At 34.4% G+C, this 24,000-nt stretch overlaps 1 protein-coding gene across 5 annotated transcripts in view; it reads left to right on the top strand.

The window, feature by feature from the left end:
• PKN2 (protein kinase N2) overlaps positions 1-24,000 on the top strand; it is a 161,179-nt gene that overhangs the window by 83,469 nt on the left and 53,710 nt on the right. For all 5 annotated transcript variants that reach the window (XM_082614062.1, XM_082614061.1, XM_082614060.1 and 2 more), the window contains 9 exons: positions 848-1,033; positions 2,007-2,116; positions 18,041-18,184; positions 18,505-18,580; positions 19,172-19,346; positions 19,576-19,702; positions 21,760-21,890; positions 21,971-22,046; positions 22,125-22,216. In XM_082614062.1, the coding sequence (XP_082470188.1) occupies positions 848-1,033; positions 2,007-2,116; positions 18,041-18,184; positions 18,505-18,580; positions 19,172-19,346; positions 19,576-19,702; positions 21,760-21,890; positions 21,971-22,046; positions 22,125-22,216 (1,117 nt within the window). The remainder of the gene's footprint in view (positions 1-847; positions 1,034-2,006; positions 2,117-18,040; positions 18,185-18,504; positions 18,581-19,171; positions 19,347-19,575; positions 19,703-21,759; positions 21,891-21,970; positions 22,047-22,124; positions 22,217-24,000) is intronic.

Genomic DNA, 24,000 nt, shown 5'->3' on the forward strand with positions numbered 1-24,000 from the left:
CTTTTAAATAATTAAAAAATTAAGTTTTAATTATTTAAGTTTAATGGGACAGCTTTTACCAGGAAATACTCTTCCTAAAGTGCTATACTATGGGCAGTATCTAAAATTTTAATACTGAAGCACCATTTTAAATTTTAGTACACTAAGTCTAGCCCAGATGATAACAAAGCCATATCTCCAGATGGCTAGGCTCACAGTTCCTCATTTTCATTTGAACACTTTTAGTATGTATTTGCCTAAGGAAATTATAATTACTTTATGCTTAGATAATTATAGCCCATAATTACTTGACTAACTAAACTATTAAAGTGAGAAGGTAATGTTATTTTACATCTCAAATAGAGCAGAACTCCATCTACTTATGCCCAAAAAAAACCCCTATAGTCCTTTTCTGTGTTAACTATATAACTATTAAACACAACTGTTATTTACATTGTCAGATTTCCTTGTTTCTAATTTCTTTATGTTTATTTTAGTAGGCATATTATTTAGTTTTATGTTTCCCCTCCCACATGTTTTATCCACATAATTCTGTAATTTTTCCGTGGAATTATAGAAATGAGTATTCAGATACACAAGGAGTTTAAGTAACTAGTTTTGTTCTATGCCCGACAGATAGCTTTTGGCTGGTGCTGTTCTTTCTATACATTTTTTTATAGTTGTTTTAATTAACTAAGAGTTTTTATTAAAGCAGTAAAGATGATAGTTACCTCGAAGATGCTCTGGAAGAAGAGATTTTGTTATTTTAGCAGATATTTCCCCCCCCCATTTCTGAATAGGTAACAACGGCATAATTTTATATGTTCAGTATTGATGTTTTCTTATTTGATATTTGTTCATGCTACAGGTACTTTGGAAGTTCGTCTAATGGGCTGTCAAGATATCCTAGAGAATGTCCCCGGACGGTCAAAAGCAGCATCAGTTGCACTACCTGGTTGGAGTCCAAGTGAAACCAGATCATCTTTCATGAGCAGAACGAGTAAAAGTAAAAGTGGAAGTAGTCGAAATCTCCTAAAAACCGATGACTTATCCAGTTCAGTAATCAGATTTTTTTAACAATCATATAACAAATTAAAGGGCCTATACAAAGGGCTGAGCAGTGGGGACAGAGAAGAGTGAGACGAGTCAGAGTTGGACAACAAACTTTAAAATTATGATTTCCATAATTTAAATTTAAAATATCAAAAGCTATAATGACTGGAAGATTTAAAAGGCTACAAAATTTACCCTGCTGAAAATATGTTAGAAAACTGAATGACATATAACATTAATTCTTTTGGAATAATGGAATATTAAACATCACTCTTTATGTCAAACTCTTTGTGTCACATCTTGATTCTTTTAATGGTATAATGACACCTCTAAACTAACGTTGAAATTTTGATAACTAACCACTGAACTAAACATGTTTAACTAGGACTGTGTCCCAGAAGTAAACTGAAATGGGGCAGTGGGTAAAGGTGGTAAAGTAAAATGGGAGAGGTTTATGAAGTACTTTGGAGACACTCTAAAGTAAACATAAACTATGATATAATTATACAACTGGTGGGAAAGGCATGTGACAGTTCAACCTAGTACAGTATGTCTGTGCTTTCCTGTATATAGAGAGAGACTTTAGGAAAAATGTGAAAATAAAAATTGTTTAAGGTAACAACATTAATAAATAGCAAATGTAGAGGGAGAAAAACTGGATGACTGATACTGATATATAAATATACACACACAGTGACAAACAATTACTGGTCACCTGTTAGTCCTTTCAGTTACATTGTAATATAAATGAAATAGCCATTACTATTTGTGTTTTTGTGAAACACAAAGGATAACTTGGGAGGGTCTAGTGGGAGTGTATATATAAAACTAGCCATTTAAGATTCAAAAGCTTCAGTAGTGAGTAAGAAAAACTTATTTTCAAAGGATCATAAGACTTTTGTTGATATTAAACAGTGGCATTTCTATTTTAAAGGTTTTAAAATATTTAAGCAAGTTTTAAATTGTAATTACAGGTGATGTCTGTGCAGTTTTGAAGCTAGATAATACTGTGGTTGGCCAAACTAGCTGGAAACCCATTTCCAATCAGTCGTGGGACCAGAAGTTTACACTGGAACTAGACAGGGTAAGATGAGAATCCTTTTACTTGAATTTTCATTATATTTATAATTCATTTTTAATATAAATTTTATGTTTTAGAAGACTTTGGTAAGTTTTATTCTTAACAGCATATAAGAAGAACCTAGGTATTTTTGACATTCTCATCTGATGAGGTATACATAAATCTACCTTATCAGATTGTTGCAGGAGTTTTCATTTGTGCAGTGATTTGAAAATATATACTTTGTACTACCCTGAAAGATCAGCAATCAGGTGACATCTAATATTGAAATTTTTTTTATTTTAATAGTGTGCTCTCTGACCACTAAGGTGATTCTTCTGACTCACCACTTGTTGGTTATATTATCAAAGCTGGATTTGAAGTGAGCTATTGTGCTCAGACAACCATTCCTCCATGTATCTCAGTGGCTTTCATGAATAATGTGAGTGGCTAGAATGCAATCTGTAGCTGTAGAACCCAGCAGAAGTTAACTTGGTCCACAGTAGATTTAAATCCATGATGATAACTTTATTATTTAGATTCTGATCTATCTGTTGGGGTGTGGGAAGAAAATATTAAAGCTTAATCATAATTTTATCTAAAAAATAAGAAAGATATTAAGCTTTTTATCATTTAGTATTCAGATTGATGGTACATATGTCATTTTAAAAATTACATATATGGGGTGGGTGTGGGTGTGGGATGAATTGGGAGATTGGGATTGACATGTATACACTAATATGTATAAAATGGATGACTAATAAGAACCTGCTGTATAAAATACTAAAATAAAATAAAATTCAAATATAAAAAATAAGATAAAATAAAAATTACATATATTAGTGAGAGCACATTTACAGTGCTTAATGATGATGTGAGGTGGCAATTACTGCTCTGGCCTCTACTTTTAAAATATTTTTTCTAGTTTATTTTTTTCTGTCTCACAGCCAATATCTTAATCAGGCTCTCATCATTGCTTTTCTTGGTTCAGATACTGTGTCTGACACTTAAACATTAAATGTACTTGAACAAAATGCTTAACTTTTTATGTATACCAGTTTCCTTATATTTAAAACTATCTACCTCACTGAAATGTGTGAGGATTAAATCCGTGTAAAAATCTTAGGCTAGTGGTAAGAACTCAGTTAATGTTGGCTATTTTTACTAAAGTAATTTACTAACTAATCTCCATGTGTCTAAGAACCAGACTGATCTTCAAAGAATAATACTTTCATCTAGGCATTCATTCTCTAGTTTAGGATCATTCATTAAAAATTATTATGAAATTATTTGTTCATTTATTCATTGATGCATACTGTATTCCAGGCACTTCCAGGTGATAGATTAGCAACAAACAATATAAACAAGATCTCTCAAGATTTCCTCAAGGAACTTATACCTCAGTGGCTTCTCAGTATATGTCTGATTATTTGCACTTTTTACCATTACGTCTGAAACTGTGTATGGTTGCAGTTAAAAAGATATTGAGGACATTGAATACTAGGCTAAGGTGTTTATACTTGTTGGTAGTGGGGATGAGAGAGATATAATGGAAAAATTGATATTGGGGTATGTATGAAGAATGAATTTGAGAGAATAGAGACTAACAGCATATAAATTGGCAGGAGGTTACTCCAGTGCTACAACTGTAAGGTGAAGAGAACTTGAAGTAAAATGTGGCAGTAGGAATAGAAAGAAAGAGATATATGTAGGAATTGCTGTAATGGAACTCTTAGGCTTAATATTCAGTGATTTTCTGTTCTGTGTCAAGCACCATTCTAGATGCTGGTTATGATTGACCAAAATAGTCAAAGTCCCTATATTTATGGACCTTATATTCTAATGAGGGAAGACAAATAGTTAACAAGTTTTTTTGTTTTAATCTTCAAGGGCAATGAAGGAAGTAAATAAGGTATCGTAAAGAAGGGGGTGGGGGCTATTTTAGGTAGAGGACATAATTAGGGAAAGTCTCTTTGAGGAGGCTACGTTTGACTTGAAATCCAATGGGGGGAAAGTTGCCAGACTTACAAAGATCCAGGTAGAGTGTTCCCAGCAAAGGAGAAAAAACATACAATGCCTTGGGGTAGGAGAAAACTTGATGTGTTGTAAGAATAAAAATCATGAACAGAGATCAGTGTGAAGAAGTAAAATAGCAGATGTAGGTGGGTGTCAGATTACTAGGGTCTTTATAGTCAATAAGTTAGAAGATAGTTGAAGGGCTTTTAATAGGGGATTTTTCATCATCTGATTTAGATGATCAAATAGAAATAATATAAATATAGAAGCTAATAAAAGAGTTAGCAACCCATAATGGGAAAGAGTTTATAAAGAAAGAAAAAAAAGGTCTAACAATCAAATCTTAAGTAGTATTCCAAGTATAGGAGGAGAAGGAAGGTTTGCCAAAGAGAAATAGAAAACTCTGGGTTGGATCAGATCATACCCTAGATCGGATCTTAACCTTATAAAAGCTTATCCAGTGAAGAGTTGCTGGAATGGTGAGGTGATGAAAATCCTGTTACATATGGAACAGTTGAAGGAAAGTGGGATTTAAAATCTATTAAAGAAGAGATTTAACAAAGATTTGGTAACTCTTTAAAGTTAAAAGGAGGAACACGTAAAACAAGAATTAAACTAGTGATGGCAATGAGATTTCCATTTGTGTGTATTGACTCTGATGGATCAGTAGTAACTTTTTGGAGCTCACTGTCAAGGCTTACTGGATGGGTCCTTGTTTATGCTGATCAAGTAGCAGTGTTTGCCAGATGCAAGGAAAAGGGGCAAGTGGTAAGCTGTAGTACATGTTCCTTCCATCCTTGGATTGACTGTGTACTTTGTGGGTGTGGAAGACAAAGCAGAAGTCAATGATGGCAGATTTCATTTCAGTACAAAGAATAGTACTGTTAAAAAATGAACTGAGCTGCTGTAGTAAGTTCTCTCTCAGTAAAGTTTTTTTTTTAACTTTTTATTTTATATTGGGGTATAGTTGATTAACAAAGTTGTGTTAGTTTCAAGTGTACAACAAAGTGATTCAGTTATACATATACATGTATGTATTCTTTTTCAAATTCTTTTCCCAATTAGGTTGTTACAGAATATTGAACAGAGTTCCCTGTGCTATACAGTAGGTCCTTGATGGTTATCCATTCTAAATATAGCAGAGTGTACATGTCAGTCCCAAACTCCCTAACTATTCCTCCCTCCCACCCTGCCCCCCTGGTAACCATAAATTAGTTCTCTAAGTCTGTGAGTCTGTTTCTGTTTGTACATAAGTTCATTTGTATCTTTTTTTTTTTTTTTTTTTTAGATTCCACATATAAGCAATGTCATACAATATTTCTCTTTCTCTGTCTGACTTACTTCACTCAGTATGACAGTCTCTAGGTCCATCCATGTTGCTGCAAATGGCATTATTTCATTCTTTTTAATGGCTGAGTAATATTCCATTGTATATATGTACCACATCTTCTTTATCCATTCCTCTGTTGATGGACATTTAGGTTGTTTCCATGTCTTAGCTATTGTAAACAGCGCTGCAGTGGACATTGGGGTGCATGTATCCTTTCGGACCATGGTTTTCTCCGGGTAATGCCCAGGAGTGGGATTGCAGGATCATATGGTAGCTCTATTTTTAGTTTCTTAAGGCTCTCTCAATAAAGTTGAATGAGCAACTCATATAAGAGAGATTTAAGGGAATTGTTGTATCAGAAAAAGATTACACTTCCAAGATTTTTTTCAAGTCTGATATTTTCTCTTTTTCAACTCTGATTTTTTTTCAGCTCTGATATTTGCTAGAACTAGCATTGTTACATGCTGTAAATTAGCTGTTTATATAAATAGTTAGACCAATATAATTCAGTCAAGCCCACCAGAGAGGGAAATGCAGTTGAGGTTGTTAGTGTATATGGATATCGTTATATACATGTCTTGTTATATTTGCATCTTCCTTCTAAACTGTGAGTACATGTAAATATTTATGACTCTAAAATGTTTCAGTTTCCATTCATTCTTAAATTAATAGTTTTGCTATAACATTAGTCTTGAAGCCAGACAAACTGGATTCATTTACTTATTAGATATTTGATGGTAGACAAGATACATAACCTTACTACTGGGCATTTATTTCACCATCTCTAAAATGGGGATAAAATATAATCCTTACAGGACTGTTAAGAAGAAATGCTTTGTGTTGCCTGGCACATTTAGCTACTCAGTGACTTTAGTTCTTTCTTTAGCCCTAGGCTGTGACGTGTGGCCATGAATTTGAGTATAATGGAAGAGCATGTTAAGTAATGGGAAATTAACTGGTTGAATGTCATTTTCTTTCATTTCAGAGCCTATTTAAAGTAATTATAGGATTTTAATGAGTGTTATGATCAAAATGAAATTTAAGACATTTATTGTTAAAGGAAAAATGGCTGGTTAGAAGATTTCTCTTGTAGCCAGGTTATTGTGTTAGAGTTTTGTATTTAAAATAGAACTTAAAAGTAGGTAAGTGTCTTGCCATCATTTTATAATTAAGGAAACTGAGAAACAGAGTGATTACATATTGATAAATTCCAGAGCTGGTACTAGACCTCGAGTGTCCTTCAAAATGCTGTTTCCTCTGTGGTGACTTGTATGAGATAGAAAGTTAGTGGCAAAAAGGAGGAAACAGCAGAAGACGATGAAAGCCTGGTAAAGAGAGAATAATTTAATATTACCCAAGCTACAAGCTTAGAAAACTAGAAAGACTGATAACTGTTGATTGGTTGTTTTTACTTGCACTTTTAATCCTCACCTAAAATTGTTTTTCTTCTTTATGGCGTCAGACTTCCTTCCCACTTTGGAGTAATCCTCCCTTAAAAACGTTGAAGACACTGCATAGCTAAGTAAAGCTATTCTCCCTGAGGCCAGTTAGACCTTCTGGGTTCCTGATATGCATGTTATGTATCCCTAATTGGATTATAAGCTCCTCTTTGGAGGCCACATTCCTTACTGTGATAAATCCTTCTGTTTACACAGTACATTTTACTTTTCATGTGCTTTTTTAGTCTTTTACTTTATTCCTTATATTTATAGAATATTTATAGAAAATGTTTATAGAAACATTTATAGAAAATATTATTTTAAACTGACATGTTCATGCTCAGCATTTTGCCTCAAATGTCAAGTTTCTTTCCTATGACATTCTGGAACTAAGTTGTCTATACTGTTTCTATCCTTTCCAAAATACAAAAATTCATAGGTCTTTTTATTTATTTATTTTTTATTTTGGTCTTGCCACGTGGCTTATGGGGTGTCAGTTCCCCAATGAGGGGCTGAACCCGGGCCATGGCAGTGAAAGCCCAGAATCCTAATCACTGGGCCACCAGGGAACACCCAGATAGGTCTTTTTTGAGTTTTGAGATACTATAGAAATTATCTAGATCTAGGATGATCTAGAAAAATTCAGTTATGTTCCTGGGAGCTCAGGGCTCTGCAGAATTATTTCAGATGGCAACACAGACCCTTTTTTTTTTCTTTTTGTTTTGAGATTCTGGGTAAGATGTCATTTGGAATTTGCCGCTTTAAAAAAAAAAAAGGTTTGAAAATTGCTGGTGTAATCCAGCCCCATCATTTTACAGATTAATAAGGATATTATTATGGCCTAGGGGTTAAATAACTAGCCTAAGCTATAATCTAGGATTCTAAAGTGTCCTGTCAGTTCTGTGTTCTTTCTGTTATCAGGTTACTCTTTTTATATTTTCTTATAAAATTTGGTCTTTCTTTATGTTTATTATAAACACAGTAGCTATGTAATTTCACATTTTTTCTGAATTCCCTCAGCCCTCCTGCTGTAAAAGTTTAATCCTCCCATGAGAGATTGAAATAAAAAGCAAGACTCTTTATATCTAACCTTTTCCCATTCACATTTCCTTTTGATTAAGTTTGCTAATGTAATAGAGAACCATCTTTATCAATATTAGAAACAGGATGAACTGAAACTTAGAAAAATTTTAGCAGGAGCCAGATCTGTTAAGAGCAGAGTACTAGAGAATGTTCACTGATCAATGGAAAAGGAAGAAGAGAACATCCAGGAAGTGAGAGCCAGTAAAAATGAAATAGGGTTAATAGATTAGAAGTAATAGTGGCATTGAAAGACCAGTGAATGTTGAGGGACTAGAAAGAGTGAGCTAGTAGAATGTTAGGAGGTGATGGTCAGAGAGAAGGATTCAAACAGCTGAGATTGTGGAAAGATTGTAGATATTGGTAGGAGTGAGAAGCTAAGGTATCCAAGAACTCAAGGGATTCTTATTATTTATTGGTTTCACATTTTCGGAAATTGCCTATACATACTACTCTTAAACCATCCACACTCCTATCCTCATTCTTCCAAATAATTAGGTTAAATCAGTAACTTAATGTTTATATTATTATGCTTTGTAAATATTGTTGTTACAGATGAACCATGTTCCTAACCATGATTACATTCTCTTTTTAGTACCAAGACCCCCTTTGGGCAAATAATTGCCCTTTTTTTAATTGTTTATTTTGTTTTGCTTTGCTTAGTTTTCTATACACCTATCCTTTATCACCAGAATCTCCAGAAGGACTCTAGAATAACTCTATATGTAGGCAGTTGTATCAGCAAGCTGTCAGTCATCCTTGGACCCACTCTACTCCCCAGCAACGTCCTTTCTGGAGCCTTACATCTTTCTGCTCCAATTTAAATGACTGCTATATAGCTTTTATCTTTCACCATAATCCTATTGGATCACCTGAGTCTTGAATTTCTCTTTCAGATTTCTTGTTTTACTTCCTCATTTTGGTGGATCATATCCCACATTTACATGCTGAGAAAAGAGTGAATGAAAGTTTTAGAGATCTTGCATATCTGAAATATCTTTATTCTGCTGTCATGCTTGGAGTCTAGAATTCTAGGTTGGGGATTACTTTCATTAAGAATTTTAAGGAATTGTAGTTCTAGTATTGTAGTTGAGATTGCTTATGTGTCTTTGATTTCTAATCTTTGATTTTGATTTGCTTTTTCTTTTTTAAAGATTTTAAGATTTTTATCTTTTTTTCCCTGGGGTTCTGTGATTTCTTAATGGTGTACCTTAGGTGTAGGTGGTTTTCACTCTTTGTGATAGGTACTGTGTGGCACCTTCAGTTTTGAAAGCTCATTCTTCAGATTTGAGAAATTGCATTTATTTGATAATTTCCTCTTCATTTTCACTGTCTCTCTTGCTAGTTGAACATTTTAGACTGATCCTCTGATTTTCTTATCTTTTATCTATTGTCTGTCAGTGTGTCTTTTTGTTCTGCTTTCTGGGAAAGTTTGATACGTTTGCCAAGACTTGATTGACAAACTTATATCTGATATTATATTTTTAATTTCTAAAAGTTTATTCTTTTAAATATCTTGTTTTCCTCTCATGGGGGTAATATCCTCTCTTACATTTTAGAGGATATCAGTTTTACGTTTTCTTCTCCCTGAATTAATTGTCTTTATTTCTCCTGAGATCCATTTCATATTCTCTGTTTATCATATTGCAGATTTGGTGAAATGTGTGGCCATCCTTGGCTGTCTTAAAATGAGCCATTAAGAAAAAGATTGGAAGTTTTGTATGTGGGGCTCTTCCTTACCGAAGTTTTGAACTAGTTTAAAGAAAAAAAAGGTGTGACTAATGAAAAGTAAAATGTCATTATGAGCTGATATTTGAAAGTGTGGTTGGGTGTGCAACAATAATGGGGCTATACTCAGTCCCTTAGATCATTGTGGGCTCCAGCCCATATAAAACTTAAGGCATAGCAGAGAAAAACAAATTGTATACTTCCATTTAACAGCCCGGCTTGCAAGGAAAAAAGGAAGAAATGGACTGGATTATTCATGTCCAGTTTCTCTCCCAGTCTTTTATCAGATAACTCACTCCAGGAGACGAATAAGAGGGTTAAGGTAGAGATCCAGATATTTAGGAGAAGAATGAAAATTATTCCTCATAGAAACCATGATAATGAGCAAGATGCTTTCCTCCCTATAAAAGGATAAAAATGCATGCAAACATCTAAATGGGGTGTGAAACATCTTAATATAGAAAAAGCCATAGAATAGAAATACAAAGAAGTTTTAATTTCTTCCATGTGTGAGCTAACATTCAGCATATTACTGTTGTTTTTGGCTGTACCACGCGGCTTGCAGGATCTTAGTTCTCTAACCAGGGATTGAACCCAGGCCACTGCAGTGAAAATGCCAAGTCCTAACAACTGGACTGGCAGGCATTTCCCACATTCGGCATATTGTTTAATCTGAGATGCTATTTTTTTGTTTGTTTGTTTGCTTTAATATTTATTAGAGTATAGTTGATTTACAGTGTGTGTTAGTTTCAGGTGTACAGCAAACTGAATCAGTTATACATATATCCACTCTTTTTTAGATTCTTTTCCCATATAGGCCATTACAGACTATTGAGTAGAGTTCCCTGTGCTGTACTGTCCTTATTGATCATCTGTTTTATATATAGTATTGCATATATGTCAATCCCCATCTCCCAATTTATCCCACCCCCTTCCTTACCCCATGGTAACCCCCTGGTAAACAAATAAGTTTGTTTTCTACATCTGTAACTCTATTTCTATTTTGTAGATAAGTTCATTTGTACCCTTTTTTTAGATTCCACATATAAGCGGTATCATATGATATTTGTCTTTGTCTGACCTACTTCACTCAGTATGACAGTCTCTAGGTCCAGTCCATGTTGCTGCAAATGGAATTATTTCATACTTTTTTATGGCTGAGTAATATTCCACTGTATATATGTACCACATCTTCTTTATCCATTCCTCCATGATGGACATTTAGGTTCCTTCCATGTCCTGGCTATTGTAAATAGTGCTGCAATGAGCACTGGGGTGCATGTATATTTTCGAATCATGGTTTTCTCCGGATATATGCCCAGGAGTGGGATTGTTGGATCATACGGTAGCTATAATTTTAGTTTTTTAAGGAACCTTCATACTGTTCTCCATAGTGGCTGTACCAGTTTACATTCCCACCAACAGTGTAGGAGGGTTCCCTTTTCTACACACCCTCTCCAGCATTTATTGTTTTAGATTTTTTGATGATGGCCATTCTGACCAGTGTGAGGGGTACCTCATTGCAGTTTTGATTTGCATTTCTCTAATAATTAGTGATGTTGAGCATCTTTCCATGTGCTTTTTAGCCATCTGTATGTCTTCTTTGGAGAAATGTCTGTTTAGGTCTTCCACCCATTTTTTGATTGGGTTGTTTCTTTTTTTGATATTGAGCTGCATGAGCCATTTGTATATTTTGGAGATTAATTCTTTGTCGGTTGCTTTGTTGTTCAAATATTTTCTCACATTCTGAGGGTTGTCTTTTAGTTGTGTTTATGGTTTCCTTTGCTGTACAAACACTTTCAAGTTTAATTAGGTCCCATTTGTCTATTTTTGTTTTTATTTTCATTACTCTAGGAGGTGAATAGAAAAAAATCTTGCTGCAATAAAAGAGTGTTCTGCCTATGTTTTCCTCTAAGAGTTTTATAGTATCTGACTTTACATTCAGAATGGTCTTTAATCCATTTTGAGTTTATTTTTGTGTATAGTGTAGGTAGTCTAATTTCATTCTTTGACATGTAGCTGTCCAGTTTTCCCAGCACCACTTATTGAAGAAACAGTCTTTCCTCCATTATATATTCTTGCCTTCTTTGTCATAGATTAGGTGACCATAGGTGCGTGGGTTTATCTCTGGACTTTCTGTCCTGTTCTATTGAGCTGTATTTCTGTTTTTGTGCCAGGACCATAGTGTCCTGATTACTGTAGCTTTGTAGTATAGTCTGAAGTCAGGGAGCCTGATTCTTCCAGCTCTGTTTTTCTTTCTCAAGATTGCTTTGGCTATTCGGGGTCTTTTGTGCTTCCATACAAATTGTAAAGTTTTTTGTTCTAATTCTGTGAAAAATGCCGTTGGTAATTTGATATGGATTGCACTGAATCTGTAGATTGCTTTGGGTAGTATAGTCGTTTTCACAATGTTGATTCTTCCAATCCAAGAACATGGTATATTTCTCCATCTGTTTGTGTCATCTTTGATTTCTTTCATCAGTATCTTATAGTTTTCTGAGTACAGGTCTTTTACCTCCCTAGGTAAGTTTATTCCTAGGTATTTTATTCTTGAGATGCTGTTTTTTAACTTATAATGGAGCTATAATAATACTTACCTTTTTTACCTCTTTTGCTGCTTCCCATTCTATTACTATCAAATGACACATCGTATTCTCTGAGGCTATATGAGTTCTCTGAGCCAATGAGCTATATATATAATTGTCTTTTCCCCCCACCCCTCTATCATCTCTTGACCACCAGGCACTTGCCAGTATCCTTAAGGACTTTGGTTCTTCACTCCAGCATCCCATCATCATTATGGGGGATTTTAAACATCTAACGATCTAAACAACAACCCATTTAACATATTATTTCAAACTTCTTTGAATGCATCAACCCCAGTATACCTTTGCTCCTTGTCATTTTAGCAATGAATTGTTCTGAAATCTTAAATTTAGTATCCTAAAATGTTACAAAATCTGCATAAAGCACTTAGTTTAACCCCTTGTACATAATGGTTTTGCTGTAAATGATAGCTTATGTTATTATTGTTACTCCTCTGGCTCTTTTACTTCTTTGTTACCACACAGCTAGATGTTTGGTCAAACATTTCTATTTCCTTGATTCTTCAGGAAGTAGTTTAGGAAGGGGCCATCAGAAAATTTCATTTTCTTCTCTGTTTACCCTAAAACTATTGTTACCCTTTACCATTTCCTTACTGATGCCCCCACAGCATCCTTCAACCTTGTCTTTATAGGTGTGTAGGTCTTGGTTGGGAAATAAGATACATGATTAGAAATAGGAACTGTATGTGTATATACTGAGGCAGAAAAGTTCATAATAGGTTTGGAATAATAGTGATTCTTTGAAACTTTTTCTAGGATGTGAATTGATATAGGGTGCAGTGATATATAACTTACAGCACTAAATAGTTTGTATCACAATTGTTTACTTTTTCTTTTCTGCTCCCACATCTATAGGGGGCAGACTTTTCAAGCAGAGGTCATAGCTTTGTATTCTCCATTATCTCAGTCTCGCTCTTCTCTGTGTTTCTCCTTTTCCCAAAAGATCCTAAGGTTTCCTTCTTTTTGTCACATTAGTTCCAGCTGAGAATCACCCTCATTGAACTCCTGAACTGAAAACAGATATTACTGTTTCCTGAGGTGGTAGTTTTCTCTTTGCCCCATAGTAGATTCTGATGGCCTCCCTTCCCTGTCCTTCTCTTTGTCTCTGGAGGCTGATAGCTGCGGGTTTGAATCAGTGGGCTCTGACATGAAAGGGGAGACAATGTTAGAAGATCTAAGGGCAGGAGGAGAGGGTAATCAGGGTGTTTGTTTCCTTCTCTCCTTCCCTTTTTTTTGTTTTGTTTTGTTTTGTTTTGTTTTTGCGGTACGCGGGCCTCTCACTGTCGCGGCCTCCCCCGTTGCGGAGCACAGGCTCCGAACGCGTAGGCTCAGCGGCCATGGCTCACGGGCCCAGCCGCTCCGCGGCATGTGGGATCCTCCCGGACCGGGGCACGAACCCGCGTCCCCTGCATCGGCAGGCGGACTCCCAACCACTGCGCCACCAGGGAAGCCCTCTCCTTCCCTTTTTTACAGCAGTGTTCATCTATGGCTGCAGTTCCTGTTTGACAGTCCCTTTTCCAAGATCCAGTTCTCACTGAATTCTGGTAACTGTTTCTTCTTGCTCATTCCAGCTAGGAGTGGTAATAGATTTCTACTATAGCTAATCCTCAGATACTTCCCATCCTTGTTGATTCCTTAACCTGAATCTTACCTTCATAAACAGCCAATTTTTAAAACTTAAACTCTTTTTGAGTGTGCAGTCTCTTTACTGCTGGGATCCTAGTTGATGTTTCCCAAGCCTGTGTTGTCCTCAGAAGCCCATAGAAGACCAAGTAATCAAAGGAGGAGACCAATTAATGTGACACCTGACATGTGCACCTTTACAAATCTCACCTTTCCTTGGCTTTTGAATTTTCCATGCTTTGAATAATTTTCTCTGTTTTAGTAGCTGCAGAAAATTTGCTTTTTGACCTTTCTTTCCTTTTCAGCAGTGAAACCTGCCTCTCATTTTCACCTATCAGAGGTTCCCAAACTTTCTCAATTCACAACATCCTCAGTGTTCCAGTAATTCTTTTACAGCGCGTCTCTAGGCCAAAAGAAATACCCCGTAGTTCCATTTATTAAGAAGCAGTTACTGTGAACTCCCTGACAACCAGTGGTTAGGACTCCACGCTCTCACTGCCAAGGGCCCGGGTCCGATCCCTGGTCAGGGAACTAAAATCCCACAAGCTGCGTAGTGTGGCCAAAAATTAAAATTAAAATTAAATTTAAAAAAGAAGTAGTTACTAACTAAAAAGCTTGTGCACAGCAAAGGACACCATCAAGAAATTGAAAAGGCAATCTACAGAATGGGAGAAGATATTTGCAAGTCATCTATCAGATAAGAAGTTAATATTGCAAAATATATAAAGAACTTGCACAACTCAATAGCAAGAACAACAAAAAACAAATAATCTGATTTAAAATGGGCAAAGAAACTGAATAGACATTTTTCTAAAAAAGATATCCAGATGGCCAACAATTACCTGAAAAGGTGCTCAACATCACTAATCATCAGGGAAATGCAATTCAAATCCACAGTGAGATATCACATGTTAGCATGGCTGTCATCAAGAAGACAAGAGATAAGTGTTGGCGAGGATGTGGAGAAAAAGGAACCCTTGTGCACTGTTGGTGGGAATGTAAATTGGTTCAGCCACTGTGGAAAACAGTATGGAGGTTCCTCAAAAAATTAAAAATAGAACTGCCATATGATCCAGCAATCCAACTCTTGGGTATATATTCAAAGGAAATGAAAATAGGATATTGAAGAGATATCTGCACTTCCATGTTCATTGCAGCATTATTCACAATGACCAATATCTGGAAACAGTCTGTGTCCATCAAAAGATGAATGGATAAAGAAAATGTGGTATATATATACCATGGAATATAATTCAACCATGAGAAGGAAGGAAAAACTGCCATTGTGACAACATGGATGGATCTTGTGGACATTATCCTAAGTGAAAGAAATCAGACAGAGAAAGACAAATATTACATGGTATCATTTACATGTGAAATCTTAAAAAGTCAAACTCATAGAAACCAAGCGTAGAAAAATGGTTGTATGGAGAGGTTGGTAAAAAGGTACAAACTTTCAGTTACAAGATAAATAAGGTCTGAGCATCTAATGTATAATGCAATGTATAATGGTGACTAGTTAATAATACTATATTGTGTGAATGAAATTGCTAAGAGAACAGAACGTAAATGTTCTTACCAAATATAAATATTTTGTGTGTGTGCGTGTGTGTAAAATAGGTGATAGGTGTGTTAATTAGATGGGAGGAATTCTTTAGTAGTATATAGTATATATGTATATGTGTATCAAATCATCATGCCAACTACTTTAGAAAAAGTAGTTACTATTTACTTTCGGGCCTTACAGAGACTTCAGACAAACCATACAGATTCCTTAGTTCTACCACAGTTTCTTCTTTGATCCTAGGTTCAGATTCATAATAAGACAAAATGAAACACAAGTTGGGACAGTTTGCCAGTATTGTCAATCTGTACTTAGCTCAGATCATACTGCTCAGCTATTTTGGCAGTGGTTTTACTCCATGTAGAATTTTGTTGCTCTTGAGGTTTGACATTACGTACAAACATGCCCTTGCTTTATGGAATGGACCTGCTTCATCTGGAAAATTGCCAGCAAATGAGCAGTCATACTTGCAGTTTAAATTCAATAAATATCAGTGGCATTTCCCTATATAGAGGGTATGCTTTTCAGATACTGTATCCCTGCTTTACTGAACTGCAGTAGATGTTAGGAGTTAAAGTAGGATTGGGGTTCCATGCAACAGTGTTATGAGTAGACATAAAATATCTTAATGTGCTTTGGACTGTAGCCACTCTCCCCCCTTAAATTGTAGAGAGAGTGATACAGGGAACAGTGCAAAGTAACAAAAAGTGAAGAGCTTTATACCTAAAATTTCATGTAGAACTCCAGGAAAGCTAATGTAGGCCTTAGGATAACCTTCCATCCCAAATCTCAGGTGTTTCTAACATACTTCAGGTTGAAGAATGGAATAAACAGAGGAAAGAGAAATGGGTTAATATGTGAGCTTTACCAGAGTGGCTAGAAAAAATATAAAGGAGGTGATTTGACCTTCTCTCATCCAGAGAAAGATATACTCTTACAATTTTAGCAGTGTGAAAAGTATAAGAACTTTTAAGAATTACTAATTTCGTCCCTAGCATCTATACCACTTGCATTTGCCTGATCCATAACAAGTTTTCCTCCCTGATACCGTGGAAGAAGATAGGAGAAAGTAGACCTCTCCTTTTCTAATCTAAAATAAAGTAGTCTAAATTACCAACCCCTGGTTCAGGTATGCAGTTTATTTCCCAAAATAACTGTTTTCAAAATACTTAAAATTTTAACTTGAATGGAATATTATAGCATTAATACCCACCACTTCTAAATGCCATTTGCTGATCTTAAAATAATTATCCTCTACTCATCCTTACCCTTTCCTGACAAGTATTCTCTCCCATAGTAATTATTTATCAGAGAGAAGCAATGAGGTAGGAAGTCCTGAGCTCATATACTCACTGCCAAGATATCTTCTTCTAGTCCTTTTTTTCTGTCTATGAGACCCTTTTGGCACATTGTGTCTTGACTCATTTTTTTCATGTTCTGTTTTTTATAAGTGTTTTCTGTGTTCATTTGCATCAATTAGTTTTATTATTTAAAGTCAAATGGTTTTTTATTATGCATACTAGAAGCTTAGATAATAAGATGTATAAGTTCACAAATTGAAAGTTTTTATATGAAAGAACTAATTTATTACTTTGTTGAGCCTAAAGGGAAAAACATTTATCTCTTTTTGTGGGTGATCCACAAAATCCTGAAAAACAAAATAATGGAGAAGTCTTATGCTTTATAATTAAAATATATGCAGATTATGACTTATATGTAGAGGTCAATTTATGGCTTGACCTCCAGCTTATAAACTGTGTTCTACAAGTACATTTAATAATTGATGGTTAAAACCTTAAATATATTTTCCACATAAGCATTATTTTTAATGACTACAGAATGTTCCCTCATGTAGATATGGTATAATATACTCCTAAGTTGTCCCTGGTTTTGGGGGGGCTTTTTTGTTTCGTTTTGTTGTGTTTGGTGTTGTAATAAATGAACATTTTTCTGTATAAAACTTAGTTTCCTGTTTGCTACCTACCTACGCAGACCCCTGTAATCACTGGTCCTATTACCCAGTGGTATTCTTTAGAAGATTAAATGACCTAACATTCTTAAAGTGTTTGGCATAGTGTGTGGCACACTGAAAGTGGAGAATAAATGCTATTCACAGACCTTTTCCTGATCAACATTGGGTAAAGAAATAAGAAGGTTTGAAATAGGTTCTTTGAGGTGAACATTGAAGTCTAGCAACAGCACAGCCTATGAAGCCAATAGGAGAAGGAAAATCCAAAAGATTGAAGCTCTGAGATGGAAAGAGTTTCGGTGGTCATTCATCTGTATTGATTGTTCCCAGTTGTGTATTCTTTATCTAAAAGGAATACCTTAACTGGAGAATGTTGGAATATGAATGTCTTCCTTTTAGTTAAAATGTGTAAGTTTGTTAAAGTAATATATAATAGAGAAACGTTATAAAAGCACTCTTTAAAATAGTGCAACCGTTGTGTATGTTATCTTTGTTTATTGTATTTGTATTTTATATATTTTGTAATATTTTATTCACATGTGTGTCCAATGATGTGTTCCCTGTTTTCTTTATTTTTTATTTAATTATTCTAGTCACGTGAACTGGAAATTTCAGTTTATTGGCGTGATTGGCGATCTCTGTGTGCGGTAAAATTTCTGAGGTTAGAAGATTTTTTAGACAACCAACGGCATGGCATGTGTCTCTATTTGGAACCGCAGGGTACTTTATTTGCAGAGGTAATAAATGTATTTTATTAAATACGCATAACTACCATTGAAATTATATATGTAGGCAACATGATGTAGAAGTGGGAAGAGTATTAGGCTGAATGGCAGACAACTTGAATTCTTGGCTCAACTCTGCCACTAAATAGGTATGTTACCCTAAGACAAGTCATTTATCCTCTCTAGGTCTGTTTTCTCATCTAGAAAATGAGGAGATGGAACTAAATTATATCTCAGATTCTCTTAAGTTTTCAAACTTGGAAGTTTATTGAATTTCATGAACCATAAATCTAATGCTATAGTCATGTCAACTTGAATATTCTTCACTGCAGGTTACCTTTTTTAATCCAGTTATTGAAAGAAGACCAAAACTCCAAAGACAAAAGAAAATTTTTTCAAAACAACAAGGTAATTACTGAGAAATCAAGTACAAAGTGTTTTGGTGTTACCTTAACTACTTTAAACATGTATATACTAATTAAAAAGTGATATCCATCTTTTCTTTTTGTTTTCTTCTTATTTGTTCAATTATTCTAAATTTTGTTATGGAAAATTTGAAACATGTATAAGTATAGAGACTAGTGCAGTGTGCCATCACTCAGCTTCAACAACAGTCAGCTTATGTCCAATTTTGTTTCATCTATGTTCCATCACTCACAGCTTCCTCAGATTATTTGAAGCAAACCCAGACATCATATTGATTCATCCATAAATATTACAGGTAGTATCTCTAAAAGATAAGAATTCTGTTTTTAAAACCTTAACCACATACCATTACTAGACTTAAATGAGCAATTCCTATGTATTTATTTTTAAAACTGATTTTGCTTTTTTGTACTAGCCTTTAATAACAAATAGTTAGGAACTGTTTTTTTAAGTGACAAATATTGTTTTTTCTTCATAAATTATAAACCGATGAATATGAATTCTTAAATTATGGCTTTTGGTAATATATTAAAAAAATACTTGTTCTGTTTTCTTTATTTACAATATCCACAGGCAAAACATTTCTCAGAGCTCCTCAAATGAATATTAATATTGCCACTTGGGGAAGACTAGTGAGAAGAGCTATTCCTACAGTAAATCATTCTGGCACCTTCAGCCCTCAAGCCCCTGTGCCTGCTACAGTGCCAGTAGTTGATGTACACATCCCTGAACTAGCACCTCCAGCTAGGTATGTGTCTTAAGATTTTTAAGCGTTGCTTTTATAAAATAGTTATTGTGACATTTGTACATATTGATTACAGTGAACCTATTAAAAGTCTCATTTTTTCCAAATAGTATTTTGAAACTAGTGCTCTGCTTACTTTTAAAACAATAAAATTGTTTGCCTTAATTGTAAAGTTATTTAAAATATATACTTTTGATTACTGCCTTTGGTGAATTGCTTTATCTTTTATAAGTGAATCTGCAGTAACCAAATTGGACTTTGATCTTGAACCTGAGCCTCCTCTGGCCCCACCACGTGATTCTTCCCTTGGAGAAATAGATGAATCTGCTGAATTAAGAGATTTGGATACACAAGGACAGGTAAGGCATTTTAAACCTTGTATAATTCCTTTTCACCAAATGAATTACCAGTAAAAGCATCATAGTGAATGAGATGTTAAAAACATCTCATTTAACATTTTAGTTTAAAAATGCCTGTGTGAACTGTGTTGTTTATGTTTCTTGTGAATGAAACATAAAAACCTCTGGATGCTCATGAGCCAGGAGAGATGGAATAGGCTGCTTAATCTAGGAGCATAGGAGCATGGCTGATATTGGATGACATGTTGCCTGAAACACTGTGCATCTTCTAACTAGGTTAACATGATTTTTGAAAATGCATGTAAGATGAAAGTAATGTATTCATTTTTTTATATTGAAATATGGTTGATTTACAACATTGTGTTTCAGGTGTACAGCATAGTGATTCAGTATTTTTTCAGATTCTAGTTCATTATAGGTTAGTACAAGATAATGGGTATAATTCCCTGTGCTGTACAGTATATCCTATTGCTTATCCATTTTATATATAGTAGTTTGTATCTGTTAATCCCATACCCTAATTTGTCCCTCCCACCTTCCTCCTACCCTTGGTAAGCACAAATTTGTTTTCTAAATCTATGAGTCTGTTTCTGTTTTGTATATACATTCATTTGTATTCTTTTTTAGATTCTACATATAAGTGATATCATATACTATTTATTTCTCTGTCTGACTTATTTCACTAAGCATAATATTCTCTACGTCCATCCATGTTGCTGTAGAGGGCATTATTTCATTCTTTTTTTGGGGGGAGTAATATTCCTGTGTGTGTGTGTGTGTGTGTGTGTATACACACACATTTTAAAAAAATTTTATTGGAGTATAGTTGATTTACAGTGTTGTGTTTAATTTCTGCTGTATAGCAAAGTCACTCAGTTATACATATATATATTCTTTTTCATATTCCTTTCCATTATGGTTTATCACAGGATATTGAATATAGTTCCTTGTGCTATGTTGTAGGACCTTGTTGTTTACCCATCCTATATATAATAGTTTGCACCTGCTAATCCCACACTCCCAATCCTTCCCTCCCCCAAACCCCCTCCCCCTTAGCAACCACAAATCTGTTCTCTATATTTGTGAGTCTGTTTTTGTTTCATAGATACGTTCATTTGTGTTTTATTTTTGATTCCACATGTAAGTGATATCATATGGTATTTGTCTTTCTCTTTCTGACTTACTTTGCTTAGCATGATAATTTCTAGGTCCATCCATGTTGGTGCAAATGACATTATTTCTTTATAATGGCTGAGTAATTCCATTGTATGTATGTGTGTGATTATATATATATATATATATATATATCACATTTTCTTTATCCACTCATCTGTTGATGGACATTTAGGTTGTTTCCATGTCTTGGCTATTGTAAATAGTGCTGCTATGAACATAAGGGTGCGTGTATCTTTTTGAATTAGAGATTCATCTGGGTATATGCCCAGGAGTGGAGTTGCTGGATCATATGGCAACTCTATTTTTAGTGTTTTGAGGAACCTCCATACTGTTTTCCATAATGGCTGTACCAATTTAAATACATTCCCACCAATAGTGTAAGAGGGTTCCCTTTTCTCTACATCTCTCCAGCATTTATGATTTGTAGACTTTTTAATGATGGCCATTTTGACCGGTGTGAGGTGGCACCCCATTGTTGTTTTGATTTGCATTTCTCTAATAATTAGTGATGATGAGTATTTTTTCATGTGCCTATTTGCCATCTGTATGTACCACATCTTCTTAAAACAATCATCTGTTGATGGCCACTTGGGTTGCTTCTGTGTAACTGGCTATTGTAAACAGTGCTTCTGTGAACACTGGGGCTCATGTATCTTTTCAAATTAGTGTTTTTGTTTTCTCCAATGTATTCATTTTTTTTACCTTTTTTAGATAAGAGTAATATATAATTAATAACCATAAAAATGAATATCCAATATCTGAATTTTATTTTCTCACCCATATTTATATCAACTTTTAACATTTTTTTCTTTAGCTATCCTTACCTAATAAGTTGTTTTCTGAATGTTTCTATGAGTTAATGAGTGTTTAATATTTTACAGGTTTCAGAAACAGTTTTTGATACTGAGAATGACAGAAATAGACTACTTCCAAAATCTCAATCTGAATATGAGCCTGATATTCCTCAATCAGGCCTAGAATATAGTGGTATTCATGAACTTGAGGACAGAAGGTAAAGAATATGTATACAGCTTTGCTACATGTTTAGTCCCATACTTTTGCCTTATTTTTGATTGACATTACTGTTTTCAGATCTCAACAAATGTTTCAGTTTAATCTACAAGACTTCCGGTGTTGTGCTGTCTTGGGTAGAGGACATTTTGGAAAGGTAATCTTTTAAATTTTCTTGGAATGCCTACAAAAGTAATAACTCACATGGGAAATAATTATTTTAATCTCATTTCAGGTGCTTTTGGCTGAATATAAACACACTAATGAAATGTTTGCTATAAAAGCCTTAAAGAAAGGAGACATTGTGGCTCGAGATGAAGTAGACAGGTTAGTTTTTTTAAAATGAAATTGTTTATTTTTCTGAAAATGTAGTTTATCGTGAAAAATCAGTGTATGTATTGCAACAACAAAACTTTCTATTTTCCTAATACAGTTGACCGTTGAATAACATGGGTTTCAACTGCATGGGTCCACTTAAACATGGATATTTTTCAACAGTAAATGCTACAATATTACATGGTCTATGGTTGGTGAATCCACAGATGTGGAGGAACTGTAGATACAGAGGGCCGACTATAAATTATGCACGGATTAACCCCCATGTTGTTAAAGGGTCAACTGTAATAAATAAAGAAACTAAATAAATTAATGCATAAGGTAGGCATTAATTAAATGTTTTTCTTTCTAGTTAACTCCCTCTTCCCCTTCTTAAGACATTTTACTGCTGAGTGAATACCAAGGAAAGATGATGAAATGTTTAAACTAATTCTAATAAGCTTTTATACTTGGAAATGTTAAACTGTTTATATGGAATAGGAACTGTTATACATCTGTCGTTGGGTGAGGCTATTTCCTGTTCATACTACAGAAGTAATAAAATGTCATTTACGAATAATCTTCAGTTAACTGAATGGTTAATATATTCTGCTTTTGAAAATGCACCTACATCTATTTTTTGCTCTATGTTTCTGAAAATGGTATTTTTGACCACAGTATCTTACATTTCTGGGTGTAAATTGATACAGATACCTCTTCATCTACAATTATTAAAATGTAAGGACTTTGGGGATAATATTGTAATTAGGTTAGAGAATATACTTTAAAAAGACTATCTCGAATTAATGGAGTGGTTCAACATGGAAATTATTGTCTAATAAAATGGCATATTTATTACAGAATGAGACTCTCATTTGATATTTAGAAGAAGCAGTATTTTTCTTAAACCACCAGTTTAAGGAAGCACCAGTTGATATTAATAGAAGACAGCCCTGTATAATGAGAAGAGCCTGTGATTATCAGTGAGAAGACTTACCTAGTTCTGATTGTTCCTTCTTAATTAATGATTTGATCTCAGGGCAATTCACTGAACATCTTTGAGCCTCGGTTAACCCACATATTTTTAAAATATATTTTTTGGTAATACTTGCCTTACTGAATTGTGTTAAGTGCCATTATAGATATATCAAATTGCTATTTTTAATATTTTTTGCATGATATGGGAAGTTCTTAGAATTAGGATAGATCTTAAAAAATGCGGGTTTCCTTTATATAAAAAAATCTCTTCCTTTTGGATTTGCCTATTTGTTTTTTATCCATTTCTCATACTTCTCAATTATATCAAAATAAACTCTTCCCTGATCTAAAACTACTTAGAGAGACTTTGCATAATATTTATGAAATATTCTGAACACTATAATGTATTGCTAACAACTGTATATTTCTGTTACATAAGTAGTTAAAGCAAACCTTTAATTACACTGTCAGTTTGTTTTTAATTACAGTAATAGTAAGGTCAACTGTTTTTCTTTTCTGGAAGAATGTTTGCTTTATTCCAGATTCATATATGGTAAATTCATTTACATCCTAAAATAATAGGAGACTGGTACTACCGCAGTTAATAATGGGAAAGTGGTAATTACTTGGTGGTCTGTATAACTTTCTGCTACACTGTTACTACTTTGAGCCACGTCTCTGTAGGAAAAAACTTCCTAATTAAATATAGATAGAATAATATTAATATTACTATTAAAGAAGAATGTCCAGATCAGAGGATGAAGCTTTAGCCACAACCTGGGACATTACCCCTACTTAAAATTAATCCAGCCTTAGTG

The sequence above is a fragment of the Mesoplodon mirus genome (assembly GCF_964341445.2).
Source record: "Mesoplodon mirus genome assembly, chromosome: 3".
Classification (NCBI taxonomy): Eukaryota; Metazoa; Chordata; class Mammalia; order Artiodactyla; family Ziphiidae; genus Mesoplodon; species Mesoplodon mirus.